Source organism: Pocillopora damicornis, chromosome 9 (genome assembly GCF_964200805.1).
Source record: "Pocillopora damicornis chromosome 9, jaPocDami1.2, whole genome shotgun sequence".
NCBI classification, from domain to species: Eukaryota; Metazoa; Cnidaria; class Anthozoa; order Scleractinia; family Pocilloporidae; genus Pocillopora; species Pocillopora damicornis.
In genome coordinates this window covers 559959-578834 of record NC_142678.1, presented here as the reverse complement: position 1 = coordinate 578834, position 18876 = coordinate 559959, and the positions used below count along the sequence as shown (strand labels likewise).

Below are 18876 nucleotides of genomic sequence, written 5' to 3'. Positions count from 1 at the left end.
GCCCACTTATTTTGGTCTAAGAAAAGAAACTGGAACAGAAAGGTGAGCAGGAGATCTATTTTCATTTTACATTTTCATATGAAAGTTTCTTTGATGATCAAAAAATTTCCATTTGTTTACGAAGCTGAACGGTCTGGCGGCGACTTTTCTGATTATTTTCCTACGGTGGATACGGTGGATTACCCAGTAAGGGACTCGCACTTTGACCTTGAGATTACTTCACAGGTCGTAACAAGTCTGGAACAGCTACAATGTTTAATTCATTTGTAAATTTCCTTATTTAGTCGTGGGGCTTGAAATAAGTTTGTATTTGACAAGAAGTCCCCGTGATTCGAACTGGGAGGGTAGGGTAGAAAATGACCAGAATTTCAAAAGTTCTCCGACATGGCTCAGAAGTTACAAAAAGTATATAAAGAGAAAAATAGAAAATAAAGAAGATACATATTTCATATAGTTTTCGGTCTCTTGCATCAGAATCAAGTCACGCTAAGTCACGTGATTTACTCTTCAATGATAATCCTTACCCGAGAAGACTGGGACGAAAGTCGGTCGAATTCCCACGTAGACTCTGTGACCCCCTTCCGCAGTATGATTTTATTGTGCCAGCGGTCGTCCCACTTTAGTAATAACTAACTAAGGGGAGCTCAACTTGGGGACTAGGGTTGAATCAGCTGTTAATTATAACCAGCGGCAAGAATCCCGCGCTATTACTTAAAGTCACGTCCCTATCAGGGCTCATTGACCTTGCCTTGCTAACGAGATGTCATCCGAATTTTTTGCAACGCGGGCTACTGGCCTTAGCTGTAATCCAAATAGTTCTGGCAAACAATCTACGCTAGTTAAAAAGGAAATCGAGTTTCTTCATGCAAACCTCTGCGAGGTACGCGTTGATAGTGACTACGGTTACGGGTTTTTAGATGGGACAGAGGAACGGAAGGAAGATCTCATTGAGCAATTCACCACATTGAATTCTACATGTTTTGTGCGCTCCACAACAGAGGTCAAAGAAAGGTCGCGGAGATCATCCGAAAATGGTATTTTCAATCTTCTTTACTTTTTCTTTTGAGCATTTTAGGTTTGCAATTTTCGGGAAAAGGAAAACGATTGCGCAAAACAGAGGACGAATACAGTCAAGGTAGGCCATGCCAGGGTTTTCATGTTTATATTACAAAACAACTTGACCTTTCGCTGCCTTTTGTTTGTTGAAGGCGGAAATATTCTAGTCATTTATGGAGCCCAGATGCGACGTCCATATTTTAATGAAGAAATGAAAGCGAAATATTATGTCGCAACAGTTCAATAAAATTTAGCCATCAAGTGGCCAGAATTTTAATTTCGGTAATTATCCGAAGGCATCTACAGTATCCGTTCCACACGTGCGTTGACAGACTATTGCACAACTTCCACCGGTGAGAAAATGAGTACGAAGAAATGCTAAATCATCGTCATAAAAGTCAACAATCATTCACGGTTGTCAAGATTTAGCGACTATTTAATAAAGCGTTTTTCTTAGTCTAAAAATGATCACATTTTTTTCTTTAACCTCGGCCCGAAAGGTTTTTAACAGTTTACATGGGTTTGGAAGAAAAGACAAAGCGCTGTGAAAAACATGCGCGTGTGGAACGGATCTGTTTCGTTTGCACTCTTTTTCCTTTTTTTTTGAAAAACAAAGAAAGCAGCCCAAAATTATGAAAGCTTGAATCTCCAGAAATCTTTAATTTACCAAAATCAAGTTCCAAGAATGACACGAGGGTAGAAACATAAAACAGTTGATGTCTGGGGAGAAAATTATTATACGAAGGTAAATAAAGATCTATAGTGTAAAAAATACATTTGAAATAATGAAAAAGATAGCGAGTTTTCAGGATTCATTACGCATAAAATAAAACACAAGGGAGAATTTCCGAACATACTTGGAAAACACCGGGCTCTGGGGTCTGTGGTTAACATAAAAAGAAAACTTAATAAATGTCGTTTTGACAGCCTCTTTATAAAATACTCCAGTCGCAAGTGCCGGAAATCTCATTTGGAAAAAAAAATCATCTTTTTTGCTTTGCGGAAAGTTTTTCAATATTTCAATAATCGCGCTATGTAACAGCTTTGTAAAATCTCTCTTTATGATGTCGGTAGTTTCGGCTTTTTTTAGTACAACCCATGTTTGAGCAAAAGTCTGGCAACCTTCCTATTGCCTGTCTGGCCCACCCATTCTCAGTGGTAACCGTGGAAACAAGACATTGCCTGCATGGACCAAAGGCGGTAAGGATACTATTGACACGGTTTGCTACGACATTTTCAAAAACGTGGCATAGAGTGCTTAGAACCTTATCATTACTTTCTGTTTCTCTATGAAAATATAGGATTCTCGAGGTGGAAAGAAACAGAAACCTCAAAATACCTCCGGACACGATTACTTAGCCAGCTCCGGAGGTTACATTAAAGTTCAAGGATCAAGAAAACTCGACTGCCCAGCAAGTCTGCAAGTGCGAGCTATACGGCTGTACACTGATTATACTTTAAAACCTGAAGAGTGCTCGTCAAAGAAAGGTCTACGGAAGGTAAAAGCCGGGATTCTCAAGCGATTAAAGGATGACAAGCAGACGGGAAAGCGCCCAAGAACGACGACAAGATTCTATTTCAGGCTTCCCCTTAGTACAGCACACAAGGTACATCCTGTCGGTGAGGCCGCCACAATAGGTCACTCCATCCATCCGAAAATCGCAAGCAAGATCCGCGAGCTGGTTAGTGAAAATATAACTAGTCCAGATGTGGTACGGAAATGCTTGGAGCAGTACGTCGACAAAGAAATGTTTGGAAGTCATGAAGGTCATCAGAAACCCCGAAAGTCGAACCGACGATATTACCCCAGTCGCCAGGATTTGCGAAGTCATATCGCTCGAGCAATCAGCGCCAGCAAATACTGCGGTGATGATCAAGAGTCACTAAAGCGCAAAATTGAGCAATGGAGGCGTGACTCCCCATCATCCAAGTTCTACTTCAGGACAAGGGACGAGGTCAAGGATGGCGACGAGACAAAGTTTTTGTTCGTACACCAAGAAGAATGGCAGCGGAGGCTTCTCCTCAGGTATGGCTTCTCCTCAGGTATGGCAGTGACCTTGTACTTATGGATGCCACCTACAAAACGACTAAGTATGCGATCCCTTTGTTTTTCGTGTGTGTCCACACCAATGTGAGTTATAAGGTTGTAGCCGAATTTCTCTGCCAGAACGAGGACAATGAATGCATCGCGGAAGCCCTTAATATCATCAAAAGCTGGAATCCTACGTGGAAACCAAAGTATTTTATGGTAGATTATTCGATGGCGGAAATAAATGCTATCGAAAGCGAATTCCCAGATGTTGCGGTATACATATGTGATTTTCACCGCGAGCAGGCGTGGCAGAGATGGGTCAAAGCCGGCAAAAATGGACTGACCGTAGGGGAACAAAAGATGTTTCTAGAACTGATGCAAGCAATTGCTCGTGCTCGTGCTCGTTCGGAGACGTCCTACAAGAAGGCCGTGGAAAGCCTGAGAAAGTCGACGTTGTACTTAGGAAATCCCAAAGTACAAGAATACTGCGGGAAGGTGTGGTTGGACTGTTCCGATCGTTGGGCTCATCCATTTCGTGTTCAACAGGCCGTCAACATCGTGAATACCAACAATGGAATTGAAGCGCAGAATAAGTTGTTCAAATACAGGTATTTGCCTGGATCACTCGACAAATCAGTTTTTGGAATAGTGGTGATGATCGTAGAGTCGTTTATCCCTGATTCCTACCAACACTACCTGGACACCAACCTTCAGCTGAGTGGTTCTTATCGTGAATTCAAGCGCGATTTACCTGACTATCTTCACAACCGTCCTCCTCATTTCGTCAAACACTGCCTCAGGAGTAACTTTGGGGCTGCTGAGTTTGCCGAACATGACGTGAAATGTGTCAATTTAGAAAAGGGTGAATTTCTCGTCAAAAGCAGTTCGAACAGTACGAAGCTGTTTGCTGTCAAGCTGTTGGAGCCAAGCTGCAAATGTGAAAGCTGGCGTAAAACGCATTTCCCTTGTAAACACCTTTTTGCTGTTTTCAACTTCTTTGACGAGTGGAGCTTTAACAGCTTACCGCATTCTTACAAAAATAGCGTCTTCATAACTCTGGACACCGTGCATTTTGATCAAGCCGATCCTGACGAACAACCAACCTCGGAACCGAGTTCAACGGACGAGGGAAATGACTATTACAGTCAAGAGTATGCGGTGCAGAAACAACAGTCCCCACCTCATCTTCCATGAATATGATGCACCTGCTCAATCCAGTGGCACTTCTTCCCGGCAAAAAATCAACGACAACGAGCAACCTTTAATAACTGAAAAGCTCAGAAAGCGCCTTCAGGAAAGAGTCGATGAATTAAGATCAGCAACATTCGTGGTCGATGATTCAGGTATCCTTGAGAATACTATCACGACTGTGGAATCTCTGCTAAAGGATCTCCGTCAAAGTTCCTCTCTTGAAAATGGCCTTCCTCTTCGACAGAGTCCTGCAAAAAAGAAGCTCAAAGTTACAAAGGTAGACTACCACAAGGTTAAACATAAGACACTTCCCAAACGCAGACGACACAGCAAGAGAAGGAAGGACAGGGGCGTGGTTGTAGACTTGACAAGGGATGAGGGCAATTCCAAAGACAGTGCTGTGGAATTAGAAGAGGTTGGTATAATTCGTTGTTTTCTCACAACGATTGAAAGAACTGTTTATGTCAACGTGTAAAATGTTTATCTTGTATGTGCCAATGTTTTATTTGCAGGTTGACTCGATATGTGATGTGTCTCTTGATGACGATAATGAACTTGAACTGTGTAATGATGCGGATAACGACATGGATAATGATGAGCTAACTGGCACAATTCACGAGAGTTCTGCTCGTATCTCACCAAGGTATAATTCTATCGAATCATAGTTAGTTGAGGGGACGTCCCCTCTACTAACTATGATCGAATGTAGTAATACAGAACAGTGATCATAACTCTTCGAATATTCTATCAGTTAAGTAGGGAACGATTTATCAACCTTTTAGACTATTCTTTTGATCTACTGTTGTGGTGTATATACAGGCCTTCTCAGCTAGGAGAGTCAGAAGTACAGTTGTGTGAGGCAGAGACGAGAGTTAAGACCTTGCAAGTCAACACTGGTATACGCGATTCCGTACTGGAAGTAGGGCCATTCAAAGTAACCCTTTCTGACTTGCTAGCCACTCTTCCTCCTGGCACTTTGTCTGCAAAAGAAACACAGAAAATTAAAGAGGAAATCCCTAGTTTTGTAGATGGATGGTTAATTGATACGGTGAGCAGTACTGTTTTCCAGTAACTATTTGAAAGATTAATTTTGTATATCTTCAGTTGTTAAAGTCGTTGTGCTTCTCTTTGTAGATCGTTGATGCTACACTGTGGAAACTAACAAAACTCGACCAGAAAATCTTTGCTGCTGACAGTACCCTTTGTCAGTTGGTGAAACATGGGGCAAGTACCCGTAGATTGTGGATGGGCGAGAGGTTCCATGGAATTGAAAAAATTGTTATTCCAATGAATATCACTGGACATCACTGGACATTACTGGTAAGTTGAGGATGCTATTCATACTGTACATTTTTTTTTATAAAATAGTCATCTCTAAAATTTGTATTATATTCTTTAGATAAATTGAACATTGTACACATGACTCAGGACTTCGTTTTGACGACATAAAATAAATGCGTTCAAAGATTTTAGATAACAAGGAATCTATCCGTGTCTACATTGATCCTATTCATGGAAACAAACATCCAAATGAAATAACAGTAGCTTCCAATCCCAGCCTGTACAGACTAATAAATATCATAAGGTGAGTTTCTGTATTCCCAGCAAGACCCTGTGTTTCATTGTTGTGAGAGTTATGAATGGCCATTGTACTGGCCACATTGTTTTTATGATTTTTCAGCTATATATATATTTTTATATGAGTAATTAAGTGACTTCATGTAACATAAACTTAACTAAACCTAACTTAATTGATTCCATCATTGCCAGGAATTAATATTGAGACAATGTTCATAACTCATTTTTGTAGCTATATCCAGTAGCATTTATGAAAATGGTTGCAATCTTTCTGTAGTGAGGCTGCTGACATTAAAACAGGCTGGAAAAGTAAAGAGTGGGCATGCCTCGAGCCACCCCATTTTCAGCAAACTGATGGATTCAACTGTGGAGTACTTATTTGTAAGGTAATCTTTAGAGTAGTATAAAGCATTAGATAAGTGAGCTCATAGGTACCAATTCCATCAATATCTTTGACATTAAACAGTCAAAACATTATGATGTCATTCCATAGCAGTTTTTAAAGAAACATTATCAGAATATTTACATTTTTACATCAACCAATCTTACATCATATATAATATAACTGCAAGATCTATTGTTAGTTTGCCAGGAACTTATGTGATAACAGACCGATCACAAAGGTCAATGTTTCTATCGAGAGAATGAAGCTTCTATCCAACCTGTTTGGCAGCTGTTACAATGACATTTTGAGGTACAATAATTATGCCTTTCTTATCATTACAATAACCACTGTGTATTGTGTTTAATCCCAAGAAACAAATTGAGAATTAAGTAATCATTTTGAACTTTTACTTCACTTTTTGGCAGAGGAAAGGATGTTCTTGTTTGCAAGGTGTGTCAGATGGATGACAATGAAGACTGGCTTGGCTGCGATAGATGTGGACAGTTCTTCCATGCTAGTTGTTTAGGAGTGAACTTTGCCACAGCATTGCAAAATCCTTTCTTTTATTGTCCATGATCATACACTTAAAATACACACAAATAACAACCTATCTGGGAGTCTTCTTTTCATTTTTAAAGTATGTGATGGAGTTGTGGCTCAGCTTGTTGAAATTTACATTCAAGGGAAAAAAATTGTGAGAAAGTGTATTTTCTAAAGCAAGCTATATAATTTAAATCATTTTTTTCCAAAGAATATGCAGTAAAAGGGCCCAAGATGTGTACTGTTAAGAGACCAATCATTTAAGTCAGTTAAAATTTGACCGACTGAATGTGATCAGTAATACTTCTTTGTTACAGTCACAGCAAATGTTCCTTGATTTAGGCACTCATTTTCTGAGAAACTGATGAAATAGATATGTCATGTTCATTACACCGTGATTAAGACAAGATTAGGACAAGAACCATGGAACCAATATTTTCAGAAACTGTAATTGTAAAGAAAACAAGAAAGAACCAAAAGGCACACAAACAAGCAAAAGATAAAATACTAAACAAGAACTTACTGAAGAGAAAATTGAAGACACACTTCCAGAAGCTGGTGATAAAATGCCCTTTTTTACCCTGTATGTTCCAATCTGATTGATAAACCATTTACCAACCATTTACAAGACTAATGGCTGAAGCATTAACCTGTGAAAAATATTATCAAATTGGAGTTGATGATAAAATTAAGAAGGTCTGGTTCTAAATAATTCATATCCTTGTACTGTTAACAACAAAAACAACCAAAAAAACCACTGCATTTCGGGTACAACACGTTTGTCACTGGTTTGTGTATAAACACTTTCTTTCCTAATTCCAAAAGCAATTCCCAGTATCTAAGAGTTATTTGGTGGGGGACAGGGGGATGGGAACCCATGAGAATAGGGAATGGAGATGTACTGGAGGCAAGAGGGGCAGGAACTGGGTAAAATTTTTAGCAAAATTGCATAAACTTTTGAAATGAAAATAAAACAGAGGCAAGAGCCATTTAATAAGGTTATGGGAATCAGGATGTTCAGACCCCTCTGTCCAACTCCCCCCTCCCTGCAGTAATTTGAAATCCAAGTTTTCCCAGCTCATGCGAACACACTTGAGTCCCCCCTTCACCCACTCAAACTGTTATTGTGAAGGACCTGCTCTTCACCATGACTAATTATTAATATGAAACCATTACATTTCCTTCTGCAATAAGCCAAGAATACCTTACTGGCCAGCTTCTTAAAGCTGCATATTTTTTACGATAATAATGCTTACTTGTTCTTAATTTTAACTGATGTCAACTACTAAGTTTTCAATGGGCCAGTAGACTATCAAACACACGAACCCGATCTTAACGGCAAAGTATATATGGCCACCTTGGAAGCTCAGCTTTTTTACTGTATTAAAAATTATACACGGAAAAGTTCTGCAGTTTTCTAATAAAGCATTCCTTTTTACCCATGTACTTACCTCCTCTTTGAATCTGCCATTCAATTCGCCTTTTCTTAACGTAAATTCTAACAAAATCCTGCAAGGTTTCAACTTCGGAACCCAACTGATCAGAGTAGAGTAATCCATTGTGATACCGCTGGTTGACTGCAGGCAGATCCTTGTTTATCATTACTAAAGTGACACGACCGCTGACACCATAAAATCATACTGCAGAAGGGGGTCACAGAGTCTACGTGGGAATTCGCGACCCGAGGAAGTACAGACTAAACCCTCGCGTGAAACAATACATTTTATCTAACATGGAAAAAGTTGCTCTGGTAGGTTTTTTGTCTGTCCTTATATAAAAAAAAGTGTAGCTGATCTTTTTTACTTTCAGATGAGTACATTCGTTTTGTTTTTTATTCAAGAGGCAGTCATCTGTTTTGTAACCTTCCACCTACATCGATTAGGGGGATGCAACGAGGCCTGTTCTGGATGTTTAACTTGATCCTAAAACTTTCCATTTCGCGAATCGCAAATGCACATTTTGGTCGTAGGAAATGGCATTATGCGTTTGGTAGCCATGCTTGTCAAATTTCAAAAGCTGATGGTTATAAATTATATCCTTGCTTGCTACTGTATTAGTGTCGTTCGTGATTTTTGTGATTCAATCCTCTTTACTTTACAGGTGACAGGCGGTAATCGTGGCATTGGCTATGCTATTGTTAAGAGATTGTGCAAAGAGTTTGATGGAGTAGTTCTCTTTACTGGTAAATTAGTTTCACGAGTAATTTGTCTTATAAGATATTCCAATTTTTCCAAATTTTATAATGTTGTCAGGATAATATTTTTTGTTAGTCTACATGTGAGTGGAATTGGCTGTATTATCTAGCAGGTTGAGAATCAAAAGATATAACTATAGCCTTGGTTCTACTAGCTCGTGGACCTTGTTTAAGGTTTTTTAATTAATAGTTGATAATGATAATGGTGATGATGGTTATTAAATGATGTTGATGACAGTGATCATATCATACCGGATCTTTACTTAACCAATGAGGGCTAAAGATAAATCACATGTATTACCCAATTTTTACAGCAAGGGATGAGACTACTGGTTCAAAAATCTGTGGTGAACTTAATAAGGAATTAAATGTAACAAATATTCAGCACCATCAACTCGATATCACATCCCAGGACAGTATCAACAAACTCTACACTCATGTTCAGAAGACATTTGGGGGATTGGACATATTGATAAATAACTCTGGTGTCTTGCTCAAGGTGGGAACTTGATATATTGTAAGGTACTGGCATGGCCCATGTTAACACCTTAGCTCCTAAGATCCAATTGTTAATTCTCTCTTCTAGCTGCCACACATTTCCTTGTAAATTAGTTCTGAGAATTTGGTGTTAGATCAAGATAACAACTTTTACCTAAGACATTTGAGTATTCTCATTATCATGCATACTGGATAGTGTATGGATATTGTAGGGAGAAGTTACTTGTTAATCACTTCTGAAAGTTCAAGGGTTTAGTAGTTTTTCTAGACATTTTGTTTATCATCAATAACCTTCATTTGGTGCTAAAATTTGTGCAGGTGTTGGTCCATAGAAGTGTAAAAACAAATAGTTTAGCAGGAGTGAAGCTCAAGGAAAACTGTGAGCTTTGCAATTATATCAGTATTTTCTATTATCTTCAATTATATTTCAAACAAAGCCTTCTCCCAAATCAAATGTTAAGTTTGTAAATTTGTTAATATAAACTGAGAAATATCTCTGGTGTTCCCCTGTTTTTGTTGGGGCATATTCCTCCATGTGATACATTTAGACCAATAGCATTAGAGTAAAGCTATTTTATGGATAGCAATTAATAATGTATAATTTCCAGATATTTAATTGAGTTTAATTCAGTTTACTGGTGTAATGGGAGGATGTTGGGAGAACACAAGAAAAGTGTTGTCATGTTGAGTTCATCAGGAGGTTAGTCCCCTCCCCCCCCCCTGCCCTCCTGTCCCCCCTCTAGCATTTCATCAATATTTCCATGACATTCCACCAGTATCCATTAGTTTTTCTGGGTGTAGGAAGGCAATATAGGAGTAAGGAGTCAGAGACAGTCACAATCAGAGTAAATATTCAAAGTTATTAATTGAATCCAACAACAGAAAACTGTGCCGTATGTTGAAAGAGCTGAGACAACTATAGAGACAAACTATTTTGGAACACTGAACATGTGTAAGACCTTCTTCCCTCTCCTTCGACATCATGCCAGGTATTCTTTCTAACTAAGTGATATTATTCTTTATAACAGCTGTACAGAATTTTTGCACAGGCCAAAATGGCCAGGAATCACATTTTATGTCACTGTCAATTTTGTTGGTTGAATAGTTCTTATTAAGTGACTGCAAGGTCTGTACTGCAAGTAACAGACCTAGTTATTCCACCTTCAGTTTATGACCCAAGAGCACTGCGTGCACAGCATGTTTTCAAGGAACATCGTAGTTCATGGTTTTACTGTTTTTCTTTTTTGTTTGTTCCATTTTTACTTGTCAGGGTGGTTAATGTATCCTCTGGGCTTGGAGACTTGCGTTGTGTTTCACCAGCACTGCGAAAGAAATTTTCCTCCCCAAATCTAACTGTTACAGAGATTACATCTCTCATGGAAAAATACAGGAGGTACTTTTCAAGTTTATACGAGACAAATTAAAATCACTTTAACCTGTTAATGCAATGATAATTTTGATCATGCATTATTTAGAAGTTGTTTGCTCATTAACTTGGAGTTATTATTTAAATTAGTGTCCCATGCAAGTTCAAACCCACATTCAGTGTGTTTATTGGTAATAACATGAATAATTATCTGGCTATTCCACAATGTGATGTTTTATATTTGGATGTGGAGGATGTTCTCTTGTCTCTTTTTACTATTCTCTTTTGACTATGTTTCATAATAAAAACCCTGCACAGATGATGTTAGAAATCAGTAGCAGTGTTCAGCCCCACTTTGTGATCTTGTTGAACATTATTAATATTATTCAAAGACAGTATTCACATTCTTTCTACAAAGGGTTTTTCAATTTTAAGTCTTCCTCTCTGGCACAGGACAGAGCCATGGTGTGACTTAGAGTATTGCTACCTTCTCTATCCCTGGATAGGATGCTAGTTCATCATAGGTTAACCCCCCATCCCCACCCCACCCATAGCTTTTTGTCAGATTTCCTAGACAGTTCCCCAGTATCCATTTCTACTTCAGGGTGTAGAGAGGGACTGAAAGAGTAAAGTGTATTACCCAAGAACATAACACAACAACTCCAGCCGGGACTGGAGGGAGACTTTTAAATTGGAAACCTTATTTGAAAGCTATTATGGCCACAAAGGCTTCTTAGTGGAATTTACAGTCACTCTTTCCCATGGGGTATTACATTTGCATACTGTCCTTTCAGTAACTGCACAAATGGCATTAATTCTGACTAGCATATATTTTCAATTCTGAGGAAATTCTTATTTTCTCCCATAGGGATGCTAAGGAAGGGAAGGTGACAGAGAATGGTTGGCCAGATGATTCTTCCTCATTCACTCCAGGTGAATGATATATATATATATATATATATATATATATATATATATATATATATATATATACATATATATATATTAATTTACTTTCTAAACTGACTTGAACACACTACAACTTCAAATACTATTCATCTCTCTACATTGTTGTCATAAAAAGTTCAAAATCAATATTATATATATATATATATATATATATATATATATATATTAATTTACTTTCTAAACTGACTTGAACACACTACAACTTCAAATACTATTCATCTCTCTACATTGTTGTCATAAAAAGTTCAAAATCAATATTTTCTCATATCTGGCAACAATCATAACTCAACTGATTTTGAAAATAATTCTCTCCTCAGCTTACAGTGTCTCCAAGATAGGCATAACAGCTATGAGTATGGTACAAGCAAGAGAATTAAAAAATGATCAGCGTGAAGGAATGTTGGTTAATGCTGTGAGTATTGAAAAGACAGACAGATCCCTTTTTCTGTGCCTAAATTGTGCTAAGAAATTTGTGTGTTCTCTAAATCCTGTTACAACATAACGGCCAATTTATGACAAATTTAGGTTTGTCCTGGCTGGGTGCGAACTGACATGGGTGGCCCTAATGCAGAGCGAAGCCCAGAAGAAGGTTAGTTCACTATTTATATAAACTTTTTTCACAATTTTCCTTTCCATTCTCTTTTACTCTTTCCCTTTTATTGTTTTTTTTTTGTTTTTTTTTTTGGTCCCATTTTCTTTCTTTGGCTTTCACTCTGTATTTTTTTCTCTATTCTCTCTCCAACCCTACTGGCAGGCAACCTGCGATGAATATTCATCCCTTTAGGAGAAGTCGACATTTTTCTTGTTATTCCAAGCTACAGAAACCACAGATAAGCATTCTCAGTGATGGGAAATAATGTCCTAAAGATTTACCCCCATTTTTAATCCATTTATACCTGTCCAATTCTATTTACTTTTCCTCAGGAGCAGACACTCCAGTTTATTGTGCCCTTCTTCCCAAAGGAACAACAAGTCCTAATGGAGAGTTTTTGCAAAACAGGAAAAGTGTCCCTTGGCTTCCAGGCAAATTATAGTAATTTGTTTGAAAAGCCATACTTAGGTTTTTGCATAACATGCTTGCTAAAGAGATTAACCCTTCAACTCTCATGATCTGATTATTGATTCTCCCCTTTAGACTGCTACACATTTCCTTATAAATCAGTTATAAGAATTTGTTGTCGGATCAAGACAAAAACTTCTACCTGTTAAGTTTGAGTATTCCAATTACCTGTTTGCTGGGTAGTGTTTAGATATTGTTGGGAGAAGTTGCTTGTTAATCACTTCTAGGAGTTAAAGGGTTAAACTTGATTCATCTGTACCAGTTAGTTCGTTTTGATTGGCAGTTGAAATGTGAACGATAGCATTTTTGTTTATCATCATTCGTGAATTTTTAAAAATTTATTTTTTAGGGGGGAGGGGTTGGGGTAAAAACTACTTAAGGAAGATAGCGATAGAATGTGACCGAAGAGTAGTTTCTCACTTCAGTGTGTGGTACCAATAAGTGTCAAATAAACTTTTGGAAAACAAATATTCTCGCAGCATAATGAAACACGCTAAAGACAAAATGGAGGCTTGATTACTAGAGCTCAAAAGCTTGGTTTGACCATAAATGGATGTAGCTTTGTTATAAATTGTTAGGAGGATTCTTGCGTGTGTATGTGAAGTGTTGTTGTTTGAAATAACCATTCACTTTCCATTTGTCACTTACAACTGTTTTGTGTAACAGATACCTTCCTCAGAAAATAAAACTTTCGCTTCAATATTAAGAATTCTTTTCCTAAGTACAAACCATCTTTTGTAGACTCAACAATAAATGAATCATGCTCGTACAACACTTCCGAGAAGACTTTGGTGGTAAATTTGTTCTGTTTTCTCTCTTAATTCTTACGAATGTCTTCTTTGCGTTTGTATCAAAACCTAGAAGAATTTTTTTGTCTCGTCGACTGAAACTTACTTTGTATTTGGTATTTCAGTTATCAAGTTGAATTTTCATGTACGCTGCCACTGTGATTCGATATGATTTGACTTTAGACGAGCTAATCCCTCGTATTCGCTGGTAAAATAATTTCGATCGCAAAACTGAGGAGATTTTTATTATGCACTTTGGTTGTAACCAACAAACATGCCCTGTCAAATGAGAGTACCTTCAACGAAAACAGAGTAATAATAACAAAGAAAAGTACCAAGAAACGAGTAGCGAAATAACAAATTCTGGAATCGTTTATTTGCTTGAGTTTTGTGTTATGGCACAGTTAGGCAGATGATGTAACGATTTAATTCCCTGCCGTGCGTCAAAAACATGTGGTATTCAACTTCAGAAAACACCCGGCAAATTCGGTGATACAGAACAGTCGAACGCACAAACGTTATGACTTTTGAAACATTGAGTTTGCCTTGGTTTTTAGCGAGATATCGATAAATGATTGCGTCGCGCAAAAAGAAAGTTTATTTGCTTCTGTCGTGGATGAAAACGTTATCAAATGACTTGGAACTTAGAGACGTGAGAAAGGTGGGGGCAGCTTGCCTTTAAAACGAGTTGCTGTAAACAGTTCAGTGTGCTGAAATCGCTTGATCAATAAATAATGTAATACGTACTTGCGAAACGTTTCTGACGACTTTAGCGATTGAATGAACCAAAAAGAAAGGAAATATTGGTCCAATATCACTCCCAGAATGTCCTTAACGATGTGATTAGATGAGGTTAAAACAAACCGATTAATTTACGAGCACAATGCGAGGAAACGTCTGCGAAACAATACGTCCATCTGCTGAATGAGTTCTGTATTTTTTATCTTCTAGTTTCTTGTTACACCTTTTTCTTCCATGTGGTATATCTTTAAAAATTACATTACAGCATTTTGTTTAATTAAGAGCACTTTGTTTTCTTATGAGAATTTTCCGCCCAATTTCCGGCAGGAAAACTGGAATGAAAGCAAATTAACTTCGAAATGGTTATTTTGCTATTCATTCATAACAAGTTAAAAATTGTTTAACTTTACAGCGCGAGGAAATTTCCTCGAACTTTTTTTATTTAAACCTTTAGCCAGCGTGGCACCGGGATTAATTAGACGGGATGTAACAAAGACTGAAGGATTAGTGGGCAAACAAGGTGCAATTTTTATGTTAATAGTTTTCAGATTTAATATTGCCCTGAAAACTGCTTTGTTTATTTTAAACACTTGTGAATATAGACCTCTCCGCTTACATCGTAGCCATTTCGTTTTATAGTTCTCCTATTCTTATGGAAAAATCTTCGACTTCTCCCTTAGTTCGTTGCCTAGACGAAGTACCCGGCTACGAGGAACGAAAGAACGACGTGGTGTTTTGCGGTTCAGACGCTCAACAACATGTTGTATTTTTCCCTGGTGATGTTCAGGTGAGGTCAACAGATTTTGTAGTTGGAAGCGTTAGGCTGAAAACGCCGAAGAATACTTGATCAGAACACAAGCCATTCAACTGTGATGTACGCGCGTGCAACTTCACGCCATTTCCAATTTCTCTGTTTTTCGTTTGTGCGCTAAGTTGCTTAAGAAGTATTTTTCACGGTAATGTGATTCTGTTGTCTTCCATCGCGCAGTTCTGCTTTGAATTTTTTCCTCAATCCGACTTCTTTTCAGTTTCCATACCGACTCGAATTTTGGTTTGAACAGAATGCAGACCATCGCAAAATGTTTAAGAAACTCTGCATATAGTGAAACTCTTTTTATTTGAATGAGACATAAATGTAATGAACTGAACTAAGATGCTTTGTTTATCGAGCTGTTGAGTTTAACAGCTTCAAAATGGAAAGCTCTGTACCGAACGATTGGTTCATCAAGCAATATATTCGATAAAAAGCAGATTTTATCAAACTGCATCATTGACAACGGAGCACAAACTGCTGACACAATGCAATTGATATTTTTCACTAGTTGAATTAGTTTTCAACACATTCATCAAACTATCAGTACACTGTTCACTCCTTCAAACAAAGTCGTTTGTTTTGTGTTTTATATGTAATCCCTCAAGGCTTTGAAATACGTCAGTTTATTGTGTCAGATGTTCTTGTTATATCTTGTGGGTTTACAACATTTTACCATCAATGCACGAATTTCCGAAATGATAGATTTCGCTCGAGAAACCTTAACGATTTGAAAGTAAAACTTCACTTCCGTAAAACGAGCTGAACGTAACTTCTGAAAAAATAAACAAAATTTGAAAGCAACTAATTGATGGGTGTAGAATTACGCATCTCTCGTTTTGAATTTCCTTGTTCGCGACCTCGATTTTTTCAGTGCTATTTCGAAAGACAATTTTATTGTTTTCAAAACGGAACGTTTAAGCAGAGGTTAAAAGGATGAAATTCAGGCATCGAGTTTGAATCGCACGAGACAATCGTCTATTGTGAAATCCTGTGTCTCCTTGCCCTTTTCATGGCTTAGATTATTTTGCAAATGAAAATATAGTTCTCCTTCTTTCTACAATCCCACTCCAATTCATTTTACATCGTGTCTACTTTTCTGCTTTGTCTCGAAAAGCTACCGAACAATCGGTTTATTACCTTTGTCCAAGACGGTGTCCAACATTGACAACGATGTTGGCAGTTCAGAAAACAAGAGTAAGAATTTGAAACTTTTCTTAATTATCTTTGAGCGTTCGATTGCCATACTTAAAATTTTGACAAATGTTGATCAAAGATGACAATCGAGAGAATAAACGCTAAAAGGTATTAATAAAGGTTAATACCCATATACACAGAGTCTTCGCGGCAATTTGTGCACCTCAAACATTCCGCTTTCAGCCTTACAAGCTCGATATGCGCAACAGGAACTGTCATCAATAGAGCGTTTTCAACTCAAATTTCTTGATTTTCAGGATTATGAAGAAAACATGGAGAGTCACAGAGATAATAAGAAATGGAAGCAGTGGAGTTTGGAATCTACGGCGAAAATATTAGAAAGAAGATTTCCAAATAGCTTCGTATGGGTCATTCGTCCTTCAAGATATCATCAGAGCACTTTCGCGTGTTATCATAACTTTGTTGAAGCTAACCTGCTCGGTGTCCCTGATCATACAAATCACGATTACGGAGCTTTGTTTCACTTAAGAGCATTGCTGGAGTCTGCTGTGAAAAAGCGTAAGTATTCAGAGTCCTTTTGTTTAGATTAATTTCCGCCAAACGAACAAGCCCAGATTTGTGTTTGTTCGCTTGCTGTCCAGTGGCGATTAGTCTTGGAAATTTGCGTCACATTCAAACCAATCAGAATCAAATTGTGCTCCACTTGAAACTTGATCACGTGCTCTTTCCCGCGCTCGGAACAGTCTACATGTTTGTACTAAGAGCTGTCCTTGACCTCTTCTTTTTTTTCCTCTGTTCTGATTGGATTAGCTCTCCCTATTTTTTTTGTAGCTCAGATTTCTCTGATGTTCCTTGTCTACGTGTTTTTTGTGGAAAACTTACCCCTGACTTTCCCAAAAATACTCGTTGCAAATTTTCAGCAATTTTCAATTTAGTGTCAAAGGTAATCCGGGATTGCTTTGATTTTACTTACCTTTGCTCTGTGATTGGTCCGGAAAACTCGCACCATCCTCTCAACCAATCAGATGCAAAACTAACAACAATCTCAACCTGGTCATAGGCGTTTTCCCGCGCCTCAAGTAGCTCGCTCGTTTTCACTTTATGTTCTCATTGGCTGATGATAATGTAAACTTGTGTTCTAATTGGTCGATGGGATTACTTTGGTTTTGGTTTTTCGACATTTGATTGAAAACTGTTCGCTTGTCAACCAACGCAACCTGTTTACTCACCATATTTTTTAATTGAGGACGTTGGCATGTGTTCTCTCTTGACATTTATCTTTTTCCGATGGTCGTTGCAAATTTTTAAGCTATACAATAATCTGGTCATAATTGAAAACTCGGACTAATTTTTCCTAGAATTATCAACCCAACCTTTAAATTCCTTTCCTTCTATCCATGCAGTTTTAGATGTCCCGAAAGAAGAAGAGGACCCCACGTTTGATTTCCCAGTGATTCTTGTTGGTTTTAGTAAGGGCTGTGTTGTTCTAAATCAAATTATTTACGAGCTCTACATGGTGTCCGCTGGAGTGGACTCACGTCTCAATGAATTTGCATCGCGTATTAGTGCCATGTATTGGTTGGACGGCGGCCATAGTGGCGAGTCGAACCTGTGGGTAACAGATGAAAAATTTCTTTACCACCTGGCTACTCACGTGCCAAGAATTCGTGTGCACGTGACGCCTTATCAGATCGGGGAAGAAACGCGGCCGTCGATTAAAAAGGAGCTAAAGAAGTTTGAGGACAGTCTTCGTTCGCTTGGCGCGAATATCAAGGTCAAATCTCATTTTCAAGGCACGCAGCCATATCTCGCTTTCCACTTTAAACTTCTTGAAAGTTTTTAGTGGAATTTGCAAATTGATTTGAAATATCTGGTTACTTAAACAGAACGACAAAAACTCCTGAAACATCAGGTGATGGTGAGAGTTATTGCGTGTTTTTGAGAAGCTCCAGGGTTAAAAGAAAGAATGGGATTTGCACCGAAAAAAACAGATACAGCAAATGGGACCGGAAGATATCACAAGCGGAAATAATGGTGTGAAAATGATGTCCTATGATCAGGAAACACTGCAGCCCCTCACTTGAACAAAGACACACCTACAGCTTATTTTGATACAACTATTAAGCCATTGATATTTCAAGTTGCGTTCACGTTGCAATTACCCTGAAGGGCATACACGTTCTAGATTAAAACATGTGACGATTCTAATCGATAAAAGCAAATGTTTTTCGGCGAAATTGTAAATAACATTTGCTTAAGGATTGCTGTGAGCCCCTCAGCACCCTGCTTTTTTTTATTTATTGAGGGTTAATGGAGGGAGATTTGAAAATAATCCAGGGATAAGCCAAACATGTAAACCTTGGCAACACAACCCTTTCACTCGTGTAATTTTTGTGATGCAGGCCGCAAGCGAGCCCTCGTTCCCAGTGTTTGAGCGACTGGCGAAGATGTCGCCTTAGTGCACTTGTCCAACTAACAAAACAAAAAAAACAAAAAAAATTGATAATTA

General features: G+C 38.1%; 2 protein-coding genes and 1 long non-coding RNA gene across 4 annotated transcripts; 2 read left to right on the top strand and 1 right to left on the bottom strand.

Moving 5' to 3' along the window:
• Positions 1 to 1686: 1686 nt before the first annotated feature.
• On the bottom strand, positions 1687 to 8366 carry LOC149039530 (uncharacterized). Its single transcript, XR_016179628.1, has 4 exons — positions 8234 to 8366; positions 7306 to 7432; positions 5055 to 5259; positions 1687 to 4527 (listed from the first exon to the last, which is right to left on the bottom strand). It is a non-coding gene; the product is annotated as an uncharacterized LOC149039530 (long non-coding RNA).
• Positions 4221 to 6953, top strand: LOC113671223 (uncharacterized). Of its 2 annotated transcripts, XM_089181863.1 has the most exons (8): positions 4221 to 4694; positions 4792 to 4922; positions 5099 to 5327; positions 5414 to 5599; positions 5746 to 5864; positions 6135 to 6243; positions 6442 to 6551; positions 6668 to 6953. In XM_089181863.1, the coding sequence occupies exons 1-8, from the start codon at positions 4221 to 4223 to the stop codon at positions 6816 to 6818; spliced, it is 1509 nt and encodes a 502-aa protein (XP_089037989.1). In that variant the 3' UTR covers positions 6819 to 6953. The 2 variants fall into 2 exon arrangements, with proteins under 2 accessions (XP_089037989.1, XP_089037990.1); XM_089181864.1 differs by lacking the exon at positions 6442 to 6551 and having other exon boundaries at positions 6668 to 6845.
• Positions 8367 to 8468: 102 nt separating the features above from the next.
• On the top strand, positions 8469 to 18826 carry LOC113670238 (mitochondrial protein C2orf69 homolog). Its single transcript, XM_027186344.2, has 12 exons — positions 8469 to 8532; positions 8883 to 8964; positions 9291 to 9475; positions 10357 to 10463; positions 10745 to 10867; positions 11709 to 11773; positions 12127 to 12221; positions 12335 to 12398; positions 12734 to 12832; positions 15079 to 15185; positions 16664 to 16925; positions 17771 to 18826. Exons 1-12 carry the CDS (start codon positions 8515 to 8517, stop codon positions 18208 to 18210), a joined length of 1647 nt encoding a protein of 548 aa, XP_027042145.2. The 5' UTR covers positions 8469 to 8514; the 3' UTR covers positions 18211 to 18826.
• The last annotated feature ends 50 nt before the right edge of the window (positions 18827 to 18876 follow it).

Excerpts from the sequence above, each read along its gene's own strand:
- LOC113671223 (XM_089181863.1), top strand. The coding sequence starts at position 4,221 with ATGACTATTACAGTCAAGAGTATGCGGTGCAGAAACAACAGTCCCCAC. Across the intron at positions 4,695-4,791 it reads GTGCTGTGGAATTAGAAGAG|GTTGACTCGATATGTGATGT; the intron begins GTTGGTATAATT and ends TTTTATTTGCAG. Across the intron at positions 6,244-6,441 it reads GTGGAGTACTTATTTGTAAG|TTTGCCAGGAACTTATGTGA; the intron begins GTAATCTTTAGA and ends ATCTATTGTTAG.
- LOC113670238 (XM_027186344.2), top strand. Across the intron at positions 10,868-11,708 it reads CTCATGGAAAAATACAGGAG|GGATGCTAAGGAAGGGAAGG; the intron begins GTACTTTTCAAG and ends TTTCTCCCATAG. Across the intron at positions 16,926-17,770 it reads GGAGTCTGCTGTGAAAAAGC|TTTTAGATGTCCCGAAAGAA; the intron begins GTAAGTATTCAG and ends CTATCCATGCAG.